This window comes from Daldinia decipiens (assembly GCF_022478715.1).
Source record: "Daldinia decipiens strain CBS 113046 unplaced genomic scaffold F4813scaffold_20, whole genome shotgun sequence".
Classification (NCBI taxonomy): Eukaryota; Fungi; Ascomycota; class Sordariomycetes; order Xylariales; family Hypoxylaceae; genus Daldinia; species Daldinia decipiens.
In genome coordinates this window covers 250452-263499 of record NW_026054563.1, presented here as the reverse complement: position 1 = coordinate 263499, position 13048 = coordinate 250452, and the positions used below count along the sequence as shown (strand labels likewise).

General features: G+C 48.5%; 3 protein-coding genes across 3 annotated transcripts; 2 read left to right on the top strand and 1 right to left on the bottom strand.

The window, feature by feature from the left end:
• Window positions 1-40: 40 nt before the first annotated feature.
• On the bottom strand, window positions 41-1480 carry F4813DRAFT_362174 (ribosomal protein S17-domain-containing protein). The gene is made up of 4 exons (XM_049243609.1): window positions 1258-1480; window positions 1114-1189; window positions 695-933; window positions 41-596 (listed from the first exon to the last, which is right to left on the bottom strand). Exons 1-4 carry the CDS (start codon window positions 1357-1359, stop codon window positions 528-530), a joined length of 486 nt encoding a protein of 161 aa, XP_049098852.1. The 5' UTR covers window positions 1360-1480; the 3' UTR covers window positions 41-527.
• A 176-nt stretch (window positions 1481-1656) lies between these two features.
• On the top strand, window positions 1657-6741 carry F4813DRAFT_362170 (Spc7-domain-containing protein). The gene is made up of 4 exons (XM_049243608.1): window positions 1657-2217; window positions 2278-5121; window positions 5171-5792; window positions 5848-6741. Exons 1-4 carry the CDS (start codon window positions 2002-2004, stop codon window positions 6513-6515), a joined length of 4350 nt encoding a protein of 1449 aa, XP_049098851.1. The 5' UTR covers window positions 1657-2001; the 3' UTR covers window positions 6516-6741.
• Window positions 6742-8669: 1928 nt separating this feature from the next.
• On the top strand, window positions 8670-12009 carry F4813DRAFT_397134 (uncharacterized protein; the record flags this gene model as incomplete). The annotated part of the gene is made up of 2 exons (XM_049247912.1): window positions 8670-9223; window positions 9552-12009. The coding sequence occupies 2 exons, from the start codon at window positions 8670-8672 to the stop codon at window positions 12007-12009; spliced, it is 3012 nt and encodes a 1003-aa protein (XP_049098850.1).
• Between the last annotated feature and the right edge of the window lie 1039 nt (window positions 12010-13048).

Sequence of the window (13048 nt, the reverse complement as noted above, 5' to 3'; positions counted from 1 at the left end):
GGGATATCTATTCGAGCCAAGCGCAAAGTCTTTTTATTCGGTACTTTATATGAGGTATATTAATATACGGTCAAGGCAATATTATTAGTTGTCTCGGGGGTTGGGGGTGGAATATATTGCAGCCAAACAAGGTAATGGGCAATTGGTTACGAAGGACGGGAAAGAAACTGTTGTTTCGTTGGCAACTAATGAAGTTCGTGGTGATTTATTCTAAGTAACCTCATAATAGACATTCAACGACATTGCGGTCTCAGTCCATCTAGAAACCTAGCATATGAATATTGAGGAGACTCGAGGGATTTTAAGTCGAGCGAGCCGCTCATACACCGCAAGTAAGTTGTCGTACACCATAACCATGCCGTTGGAAAATAAAACGATGCGTCTGGTATATCCTTTTTATTTCTCAGAACTGCCAATGTTGCATCTCTGTGCACTAGCAGAAAGCCTATGAATCACCCGTTCCGTATCTGAGATCGTGAAGAACCATGAAGTAACAACGCCATCGATGCCCAGGAAAGATCCCCAACTTAGAACTTGCTGAACTTCTTCACCGCCTTACCGGTTCGGGGAAGCACACGAAGAACGTTGAATCGGACCTATATACCGTACTAGTCAGTAATTTGTCTCAACCTTCAAAAGAATTATTCGCGGCATAAATTCCACACAGCTCGTAGGGCGATAAATGGTAACGTACAGTCTTGCTAAGAGGTCGGCATTGGCCGACTGTGACTTGGTCGCCCTCCTCAACACGGAAAGCGGGAGAGACGTGCGCGGCCAAGTTCTTGTGTCGCTTCTCATATCGGGCATACTTGGGGATGAACTTAAGGTACTCGCGTCGGATGATGACGGTTCGGTGCATCTTAGTGGAGACAACGGTGCCGGTCAGGATACGGCCACGGATGGAGACGAGGCCAGTGAAGGGGCACTTCTTGTCTGTGTTGAAAGTAGAATTAGCTTCATATTTCTGGCACCATTTTTCTTAAAAATCGGTATATCGAGTCGCGAGCTTCGCATAGCTCTAAGTATTTCTAGAAGCAATTCGTATAATGCAGCCGGCGCAACATAAATGATCCTGAATCTTTCTTCCAAAAATCTTTATATATTATCACGTACCGATGTAGCTGCCGTCAATCGCGGTCTTGGGGGTTCGGAAGCCTAGACCGACATCCTTGTACCATCGTCGGCCACCCTGAAGAGGATATTTGTTAGCACATTGACCTTGTTAGTAGAACAAACAGATGAATGGTGTCGCCTCACCTTGCCGGGTCTCGTGGACTTGGCCTTGACCTTGGAGTTCTGGAAGATATGGGGCTGCTTCTGGAAAGCACGCTCCGACTGAACAGTCAATTCCGTCGCCATTTTTGCGATATGTTGTCGAAGTCGCAAAGGTGGTAGGGGTCGGGAATCGTGGTGTTGTTGTGGTGGTGGTTGCGATTTTGCGGAAACTTACCAAGATTGAAAATAGGAAAAATCTCAAAAAGTTATTGTGTGGGCTCGCTTGTGGGATGTGTGGGGATCCACCAAGGTACATTACCTAAGGTACATAGAAGAGGATCAGCCCCGTTGTGGCTTAGAGGCTAGTACCTAGATACCTCTGCAGCTTGATGAAATGGCGCATATGTAACGATAAAGAGGCTGAGTGGATCTTTACCTATGGTACATGTAATGAAACCCCACCAACGTAATGTTCAATGTTTACAAACAACCCTGGTCTCAATTGACGCGAGCCTATGGGAATCAATTTAGCTCGATGTTATCCAGGTACATCAAACGCGCCTACATACAGAGTTGATGAGGCATCTCTACATTCCTCACAACTTTTAGCTTATAGAATTCCTATACTTAGGACATTGCGATTCTTCTATTTGACCCGCCAGTAACGCAGTGTACGCAGTACGCAGTACGATAGCTCCTTAACGGCAGTGACATCTTAGACTATGGGACATCTCTCCCTCCCTTGCCGAAACTTAACATAAACCTATATCTGTCTTTGTTACCAACATGTCTGGTCGCAACGACGCAACCATCCCGTCCACGCGACGAACGAGAAAGTCGGTCGGACTATCGCCTGGGCGGAAGAAGATGGAGAAAGAAAACATCACTGTCGACGTGGCTAGTTCTTTAGCTGGTAATGGAGGTAGAAAGAAGTCACGAAGTAAGAGTATAGGTCCCGGTGGACTGGATGCTCTAAAGCCAGGATCGGGTAACAGACGTGTGGTATGTCCCCCAACTCCTAATGTCCCTAGAGCACATAGCCAACTTACACTCTCAAAATAGTCTTTAGCAGCTCCCGCCAGACCACCCCCGAGGTCAATTCTTAAGCCCACGATGCCATTGCTACCGGAAATCCCCTCCTTCAAATCCAAAAAACCTGCCCGGAACTCGCCTGCCTCGTCTACCATCCAAGGAGCAGACAAGTTACCTAACCCATTTCAGACCGACGACTCTGGGTCATTAGGCAAAAAGATCGCCGTACGCACCGAAGAGGAACAACAGGCCGCTGCACGTGAAAGGGAAGAACGAGAAAGAGCCGAGATGGAAAAAGAGATTAATGATCGCCGAGAGGCTAGAAGAAAATCTCTTGCTAATCGAAGAGTCTCGTTTGCAGCTGAAGCAACCCTTCATACTTTTCATGAAGTCGAGTATATGCACGATTCTACAACCTCAACTGATTCCACAAGACGAGCATCGTCGCTCGCCGCTCAAGGACAAGCATCTGGCCACGCAGGTGAACCTGAAGATTTAGTCCCCAATTCTCCGGAGAAAGAAGATACGCACGGCCAGAGAAGACGTAGAAGCTCGGGCGTCAGCAACCTAGGTTTCAATCAGAACGACGACACGATAGCCTCAAGTATCTATAGTTCAGACTCCGAGGGAACGGACGATGTGATAGAAACACATGAAGAGATTGGTTCAGATTCCGGTAGCGACTCCGATGCCGACGGTGTATCAATGGACCTGGACGTCGATGAAGTTACCGGCACCTCCGTCGCATCTGCTATGTCGGCTCGGTCGGCTATTACCAATGACTCTAATGACACATTGGACACAGCTCTCCGACTCGCATCTCGTCGCGCCGAAACTCAGAGCCTCGACGACGAGGAAGAGATTATTCCATCGTTTGGGTGGGCTAAAAAGCCCGCTCCGAAACAAGCCAGCCCTATCCAAATTCAAGAGAATGCTGGGCAAGAAGATACCGGTGGTATGGACATGGACATGGATATGACAAATGCTGTTGGTGGTATCATTAAAGCCGACGATGATTCCCTAGAAGATGCCCAAGAGGAAGAGATGTCAATGGATGTCACCCGAGCGCTTGGTGGCATTCTCCCTTCCCTCAACAACGCGCGAAATACGCAGCCAACTAGTCCAGACAAAGCTGAGGGGGAGTCCCTGATCGAAGATGCCCCTATGGATTTTACTGTTGCGGTTGGTGGTATTCGAAAAGACCCGCAACCTGACAACAACCTCTTTGACCCCGATGATGATTATGAAGACGAGGACATGTCAATGGAGTTCACTTCTGTTGTAGGTGGTGTTCTTTCCGGGAAAAGACTCGATGCCTCCACAAAGAAAGCGTCTCAAGGCCGACGTCGTACCATCGCAGCCGCCGATGACGAAGCAACGATGGACATGACAGTCGGAATGGGCCGTATTCTTCCCTCTAATGAGGATGACGAAGACGATGAAGATGCTACAATGGGCATGGACATGACCATGGCGATAGGCGGAATCATCAAGGGCCCACCTTCAGCAAAGGACCGGATTGAAGCCAGGCGCCAAATGGAGCGGGAGGTTGATGAAGATGACAATGTACCAGCATTAAATTCGTCTGCAAAGCGACGCCTATCCGCAGTTATTTCTGGTACGAACGTATCAGAGTCGGGAAGCCCTGCATTATCCGCGTTTAAAGGCAATGGACTTCGTCGCACTGGTGAATGGCGGAGGTCTGTCACGCCAGGCAGTTCGCCCGTTCGAGACGTAACGACCCCTAAATCTACAAATCCAGCCAATGCGGGCACTCCCAACAGCCAGGGACCCAGAACCCCATTAAGAAAGTCGCCCTTGAGGATGCCAAAATCACCGGCTACGGCCAGTAAAATTGGTTCTGGAGTATCCTCTACCCCCAAATCCGCTTCTAAAAAGAGCCAATTGTCTGTTTTCCAACAAGATCCTACAACTGGGGTGTCAACACCGCGAGTTATCCTAACCCCTCAGAAGAGGCGACTGTCAGGGGTAGGTGCTGATAGGCCTGGTCTCGGATCACCTAAGGTGGCCGCTATCTTTGACCGGCGTGAATCCATTGGCGATGCAGCAGAAAGCTTTGTCCCCCGTGAACCCTCAAGATCTGTTGCCTTCGCGGACCCCCGTCTTATGGAATATGAAGTAGATCGTGATCGCCAACTGGAAGCAGACAAGGAAAATGGCCGCAAAGTACTTGAGAGGGAAGTTGACGGAGACGAAGAGAATACAGCAAGTCTAAAAGATATGATCTCTAGTATGACTCCTAAGAAAAATCTTATAAAAGGACGGAAAAGTCTGCATGTGGGCAGTGCTAAAGGCCTTCTCGGTAAACGTCCTGCCGAGCTTGATGATGAAGAGGAAGCTGAGGAAAGGGATGGAATCAAGCGACTCAAGAACCATCAGAGCAGCCCCGTCAAGAACGTACGCCTACATGCGCCTCCTTCGAAAGCCGAAACGACAGGGCGAGTGACTCGTTCTTCTAGTAAAGGGTTAGAGGACATCAGCGACAATAGGGCCACTTCAACACCGATGTTTTCGCCTAAGAAAACATCTATAGGTGTCCCATCTCCTCATGCCAGAGGACGCTTCAAAGAAGTCGACTCCGATCATCCTACCAGTACTCTCAATTTTGACGAGTCTCATGTTATGACTGATGCCGAAGCTCAGGTGGATGATGACGGAGAACAAATGCATCTACAAGACTTTTTAAATATGACAAATATTCGCTTCATGGAGTTGACCACAACAAAACGGCGACACACACAAGCTCCCGTCAACGTAGCAGATAACGCCGCGTCCGAAGAGGAGGATATGTCCCTAGAGCGATGCGTCGTAGCAGGTGCTTGCACGGTTCCTATGCTAGAATTGTACCAACATGTAAGGATTTCTTCAACTTTGAGAACCGCAAGATACTGATTGTTAATAGTCCTGCCGAGAACTTAAAAAATATATTTCAGAAGGCAGGAGGATAGTTCGTGAGATCGAAACAGAGACTCTGGAAGAGAACCCGCCACTTTTCAAGGAATATATCACTGCAACGCCCGAGTACAAGCTTTTCCTAGACAATCAGTTCAAGAACGTCAAGTCGCATGCACGACTATTAAGCAAAGCCATGTGGTATGAATGGCGCATGAAACTCCAAGACGGGCTCAAGGAGGGCCTACTAAAGATCGAAGAAGGTATGGCAGCCGACGAGCAGCTATTGCACCAGGAGCAGGAATTGCTCGATTCGATTTTGCCCAAGCTAGTGGAGCAGCTCGCATCATTAGAGCTAGAACATGATAATTTGCAATCTGCTGCACAGGAGCTAGCGGATTGCGACCCTGAAGATTTACAAGCTGCTCGATCCGAGCTGACAGACCTTGACTCAGATATCGAAGCGAAACTAAAGAAAATCGAGCAACTAAAGCAGCAACTGAGCGAGACTGAATCTGGAATCGGCGAGCTATCACAAAAGAAAAAGGAATGCGTTGCTGATATAGACGAAGCTGAAAAAGTTCGTGAGCAATGTAGGGGTTGGACCTCTAATGAAGTCAGCGCCCTCAGAGGTTAGTATTTATTTTAGTCTAAAATTTATCATGATGGAGGGCTAACATAACATAGCCCGCGTCGAAGCAATTGAGAAGCAGCATGGCTGGGCCATTACAGGCGTAGTTGGGACCTCGCTGTCGATGGCATACCGAAGAGAGATCGAACTCGTCTTTGACGTCGGCGCTTTCAAAGGTCTAAAGCCCGATAACTCTAGGATTGATCTGTGGTATATCGCAGCCAATCGGGAGCAGAATCCACAGTCAAGCACACCGGAAAAGGAATTTTTTATCCAGTGCATGCGGGATCACATCCGAGGATTGGCCCAAGCGCAAACCAAGATCAAGAATCTCCTAGATATGGTTAGTACGTCCTGGAAGAAGGCCAATCACGTTGCGAAAAACGTGCATCTCCTGAACACCACCTACCGAACCAAGGTCACCAAAACTTCAGATTCGTCTATCTCGATCCGCTCATGGGTACTGCTTGTCCCGTTGGAAACGAAAGTGGAGGTCGTACTCAGCTTACATGGCCAGAGTACACCGGATGGCGTAGAGGTTACCATTACACCCCAGGCACGAGTGGTCTACGGAGAGCAATTTAAGGAAGATAAGATTGTTGAGTTCCTCACAACGAAGATAGGCACACGCGTGGTTACGAAAGAAGAGAGCGGGACTTTTGAGCCTTGGGTCGAGGCCCTTGTTGAGCTCCAGGAAAGACTGCTTGCGAGGGGACGGAAATAAAGGTGAATGGGTAGCATGTTTTCTGTTTTCTAGCTTCTACCTTGTCTTGACATAATGACTTATGACCACAATTGGCGCGTATAGGGGGTAGTCTTGATGAGGATACGATAAGCAAAGGGCGTTTGTTGGTGTATTGTTAAGTTATATACCATCGTCTGGTTTATTTATGTCTTGTTCTAGCTCAAGTTCTTGCCTTTGGGGTATCAATACAAAAGTTTTGATTAAATTTGGCTTCCTCTTTAGCATCGTTGCAAAGATCGTGATATGGTTAGATATGGTCTTTGAGTTTAGAGTTTTTTACTTAGGAACACGGCTCTGATGAGCACAAAAGAGTTTCACGATATATGCAATTGTCTTAATTAGGTACTTGATGGAATTTTTATTATGAAGATCCGATGTAGAAACTCCGCTTCTAGTCATATATAATAGGGTTACTTTGTAGAGTATCTCAACTATTGGATACCAGATTTCTATGAAGACTATGCTTTCCGCCCTATTTTTGGAAGAACATAGCTATACACTTATTAATATACCACTATACTAAACAGAACCCCACTTCTCACTCCGCGTTACACGATACCCGAAAAACTATATCCAAGCCAAAAGAATGGCCAGTTCATCAGACATAAATGACAGAAAGACAGCTTTTGTTTATAGCCGGTCCGACCAACGAGGCATCGGATGTCATCGGGCAGCCTTTTTCGTTTTGTTTTTGTTTACACGTATGTTTATTAAATATTAAATGTAGGAAGCTTTGTGTCTAGATCTTCGTAGCTACCTACCTAGGTACTTACATAGATAGCCAGCCTATGAAAGCAAAAACATAATAGGTGTTGATTTTTGCCAGACGAAACTCCATGATATACGGTCATATACAGAGTGATAGACAGCCAGCTTGAAATGTGCTGGTAGCTGGAGAATATTTAAGGCTATTGACATCTGTTTTCTTCCAGCCTCTGAGAACAGAGGTCTCTTTAAAAATTTACCAACTGTTACTAGGTAGCTAATTGTTATGTACATATGCGCGATCTCAGTCTAGATCTATCATCTTACTGTAGCCTTAGTCATTTTCCTGACTCATCTGACAACAGTTCAAGATCAAAAACTCCCTGGCAGAGTGGTGTCAGAAAATACACCATACTAACCACCACAATATAGGTCATGTTACCCCTATTTTAAATCATGAACAATATATAGTGTACAAACATCTCTATTAATTATTCCTACCATTTGTATACCATATGTCAGCTCTAGGCGCCAGGCCAGTGGCTAATATCGTCGAAGATAGAGAAACTACCCTCCAACCACGTTGTTTACCCCTTTTTAAGATCACTGAATAAAATCATTGTTGTTGCAAGGAAAATAATAATATTCCATTCTATCACTACCTAGGTACCTTAGGTAATTATACATGTTCTACATGTACGTACAGCTGAGCAAGCAAGTCTAAAGTTACGGGTGTACATGTATTTACATGTTTTGTCAATGTATTCTGTATTCTAGCAAACCGTGAGTTGTAATGACTACCTCGTTACTAATATAGCTACGAGAGCAGACATATATAAGGTGTGCACCATAGCACGTACCTATGTAGGTAGGTATTGTACTTACTTACAGACTCGTTTACTTACTCCTATGTACGTATATAATATCCATCTTGTGTTGGTGTACGTACCTACGTACCTATTGGTACGTACAATTGAAGTGATGTATATATCATAAATTTCTACAAAAGTGTCAGTGCATCACTGACTTAAGTCGATTGTAACTGGCAACTTCCTTAAAAACATGGAGTCCCATAGCAACTGCAGTCGTACCTTCCTTCCATACCTCGAGTTGTTACTAGGTACGAAGGTACGAACAGTGGTTGTGTAGGTAGTTGCGTAGGTCCGCAGTGGTTACCAGCTGCGGTTGCGTCTGTCACCCCGTCTCCTAACACCTCCGTTGCCTAGCATCACCAACCTTCCTGCCGCCTGCTAAACAACACACCGCCCAAGAAATTATTATTTAAACAGGGCCTCCCTCCCTCGATCTCAGAATTTCCTCTTTTTCCTTTCTTCACCAAACATTTTGTTTACGCTCGCATACATACTGCATACTGCTCTCTGCCTACGCACTCTGCAATACGCACTATTCACGCACAACGTTTACGAGATGTTTTCTAACGCTCTGATCTTCTTGATCACCCTTGCGCTCGCATTCTCCTCTATCCTCACCTCTATCATCTCTTCTATCCGCGCCATCCCCATTCCTTCTATCCGCCCTATCACGATGCCTTCTCTACCTACCCTACTATCTCCCCTAGTCACCCCCCTCTACTCTTCTTCCGCCGTCATCATCACCCCTCTTCTTACCGGTTCTCTCATCGCTATCGGGCGCGTCCTAGGATGGCCCTCCTTCTCCGAGTTCATTCCCTTTGTGCTGGGACTTGTCACGTACCTTTTCAAGGTTCACCCTGCACTCGGGTTTGTTTTCGTTACCTTCTTCTCTCTCTTCGCGTTCGCGGCTCTAGGTATATCTGAAGATGCTGACGTCTCTACGTGGTTGGTGATCCCCTGGCTCATCGCGCAGGCTGGCCTGTGGATGTATACATCCTACGGTTGGTATGCTTGGTGGGCTGCATCTATCGCTATCGCCATCAAGAACTACGGCATGTCGCCTCCTGTCTGGTGTATCCCACAGATCCTCACTTGCCTGTGTCTCAAGCAGTAAGTACCTACCATTTTTTTGTTTTGTTTATATCTTTCTCTGTTGCTATGGTTTCATATTATGTTGCTACTGTTGTCATACTTTTATACTATTCAACATTCACTATACTCTTCTATCATATTGGTTCTTGTATCCTTTATAGTCTTGTATTTCTGTTGTCCCTATAGTTATACTTATGCGACTTGCATTGTCTTATTACCCCTATACCCCTATACCCCTATATTCCTATACTCTTATTCCCCTATACTCTTCTTACCTTACCAACCTTTTCATCTCTATTATTTGCGACACTTCTTACTTGAATAACACTTACTAACTTATTCCTAGACTGTGGTCTTATTTCAACGAGGAACACATTCGTCAGTTTGGCTATCGCCATTCTCCGGATTGTGTGACTTACCTTTACAATGAGCTTCAGAAGCTTGAGTGGGGTGTTAACATCTACGAACTCAAGGATCTTTGCCTCCAATGGAGAGACTGGTTTGTGGCTCTTGTTCGTCGAGTCGCAGAACAGTTCACTGCTCGTCCTAACCCCCCCGCTCGCCCTACCCCTACCCCTACCCCTCCCGCTCGCCCTGTTTCTCCCGCTCTCCCTGTCTCCTCCGCTCTCTCTCAGCCAACCCCGCTGCTGTATCCCGATGGTAGCATAGTTCCTCGTGAGCAGACCATTACTTACGAGCCTATCGAACCTGAGGCCTTCTCCAGCATGCAGAGAGTGCACCGCCCCTTCCTACCTAGGACTGCCAGCGGCAAGTACGCCTACAACCAATGGTTGAAAGAGAAGAGCAAACAGCGACGTGAAGCACCTATGAACTACCCGCCAATTCTTCGTTCTACCGATAGGCCCATTGCTTCCGCTCGGCCTTTTTCTGTCAATAGGCCTCTTCTTACCGCCAGGCGTCTCGAGGGCCGAGAGCGTAAAAGATTCAGTCTGGCTGACTGGCCGGGTCATCATGCGTTCTTAAGCGGTTTGGAGAATTCTGCGTCTGGGTTCCTCAACGGTGCCCCTGTCTTCGGTGCGCTGACCGCACCTGCTCCTGTGCCGGTCCCTGAGCTCCAGCTACCCCCCCAGCCAATCTACCAGCAGGTGTTCCACCAGCCGGAATGGGTGCCCGAGTCTCAGCCGCCCCAGATTGCGTCAGTGGTTGTGTATCCAGCCAACAATGTCAACATCAACACCCCTTGTGAACCAGCCGTTCCCGCGTTGGGCCAAGCCATTGACATATACAACCACAACGCCACGCACCTCTACATCACGCCCCAAGAGCCAGCGCCAGTTCTACCAGCACCCATGGAGGTGGATATCCCGGAGCAAGAGGAAATTCTCGACCCGATGGACATTTGGGAGGATGTCCAGGAACATGACGTCCTTGGTTTTATGTCCGTCGAGGAAATGGAAGCCGAACTGGCCAACGCCGACGACAACAACACCAACGTTGGTCAGAATGACAAGTCGGACGAAAAGCCAGGCTACGAGAGCTTGGACGATCGTATGGGTGCCTCCCCATTCAACGACTGCAAGATTAGGAAGGATCAAACCCCTACCACGTCTCAGTCGCGGCCCCTACACAAGCCCAAGTCGATCAAGCCTCGTGCCTTGAGCTCCTCGGGTTCCTCTAGCGATTCGAGCAACGGCGGTCTGACGCAAGACTCTACATACAGGTACAACTCTAAGGGCAAGGCTGTTTCCAAGCCCTCTGTACAGTCTTCGTCGACGTCGCAAAGCAACAGCCTTGGTGGTGGGCTGCAGGCAAGCATGTACAATGCTAACAACCTTGCTTCCGCAGCGCAGACGCCATCGTCCCAGGCTCTGCCATCAGCACTGCAGTCGAAGCCGACAGTCAATCAGTCACCATTGGCTAAGGCGTTCGCTCAGTTCACGGTCCCACAGATGCCACTACCTCAGGCTCAGCCGACAATCGCTCAGTCGCCATCCGCCCTGCCATTGTCTCAACTCTCAGTCCCGCAGATGCCACTGCCTGAGACCCAATTCCAGGCTTACTCACCTGCAGCCATGGCAGCCAAGGCATTCCCTCGGGTATTCTCTCCGGTGCCAGTTGTGCCAATGTCTGAGTTCTCAGTCCCGCAGGTACAACTGCCCCAGGTCCCGCCCTCTACGCCGAAGCCGAAGCAGACAGTCCAGCAGATGCCGCTGCCCCAGGATCTGCCCCAGACGCCAAAGCCGAAGCCGACAACCTCTCAGCTGACCTGGCCCCAACCTGCACCCTCGACATCGGAGCCTCGACAGACAATGCCACAGGTCCTGCCCCCCCTGAAGCCTGATCAGACAATCCAGCAGAAGCCACCGACCCAGGATCTGCCTCAAACGCCCAAGCCTCAGCCGACAACATCGACGTCTAAGCCAAAGCAGACAACCCCGCAGGAGCCATCGACCCAGGCACTGCCCCAGATGCTAAAGGCCCAGAAAGAAATGGCAGGAAGGCGGATTGCCACTCCAAAATCGCGAAAGGCAATGATCAACCAGGCTGAGAAGCCATCTTCGACGACGGCGGCCCAGGAGCCTGCTCCAAAGAAGCCCCAGGCCCCTCGTCTTCCGGGAAAATCCAAGCCAGCGAATGCCACGTCGACCCTTTACACCGTGCCCGTGTCCTCTAAGGGCAAAGGTCCTGCAGCTAAGCCCGTGGCATCGCAACCGGAATTCGTCGATGAAGAAGAAGACTTTGAAGACAAGGTCTGTGAGTTTATGGATGGTGGTCTGAGCCATGAACAGGCCTATACCATGGCAGAACACTACTTCAACCAGCGAAAACTAAACCGTCGTTGAACGTGACTATTGTCCGGTCTCGACACTGGTTTTCCCTGGTACCCATGCCGCATTCATTCTCACTTAGCTAAGATCCCTTGGTACTGGTCAGCTTTTCAAGCACAGAGATTCTCCCCCTCTCTCTTCTATTTGAACTAACTAGCAACTTCCTAGCGCTGAGCCGGTCGATGCTATATTGATAGCTTAAACCACTCCCAGGAACCCATTGGGCGACGGAGGGGGTCGGCCGGCCGCCATTCGTGGTGATCTGGACCCATGATACCTGCGCAAGCAGGAGATTGGTATAAAATGCACGTTTGGCCGCCCACCCTTGTCTAGAAGCACGTCTCTTCTTGCGCCTCTTGAACTCGAAGCAGAAGTGTGCGGGACATGAAGCTCAATGAATCTGAGGAACCTCGGAGAAGGGTGAGAGCTTTTGGTGTCAGGTGCGATCTCGTGGTAGTTGGTGAAGGTGTCATGGGATCGTGTCCTGTTCGGCGCATGGCGGGTTCTGAGTCTTCCGAGTGATCCTAGATCAGGAGGTTGCGAGGACTTCGCTACAGCTAACTTGGGATTATCTGGTTTTGTTCTACCCCTATTACCCCTATTACATAACTGTCACCTATCTGTCTGTCTCTCTCTCTCTCTCTCGGTTCTCTATTGGTTCACTGTATTCACCTACCACGTCTCGTACGGCCTTGTTCTCGCCGCCGTCCTTCGAGCATTTTACCCCTTTTCGACAATGTCTCGTCGCGGTTCTCTTTTCTCGCCGCGCCATCGAGCAGACCTCCCGACAGCTTAGGATGACAGACCAAGAGTATCGTCAACATACTGTTAGTAGAGCAAAAAGGTATAGTCCCCCAATAGATTTATAGTTGATTATGGTGATGCTAACTATTTACAGAACCCCTAGCTCATTCGACTGCTGACATCTGCTCCGAGCAGCAAGATAAGGATTTTAAGGATACACGACAACCCGAGGAATAAGAATAAGAACTAAGGATTAAGACCGACACCGACACCGACACGAGCACCAGCACCAGCACCGAGGAAGCTGAAG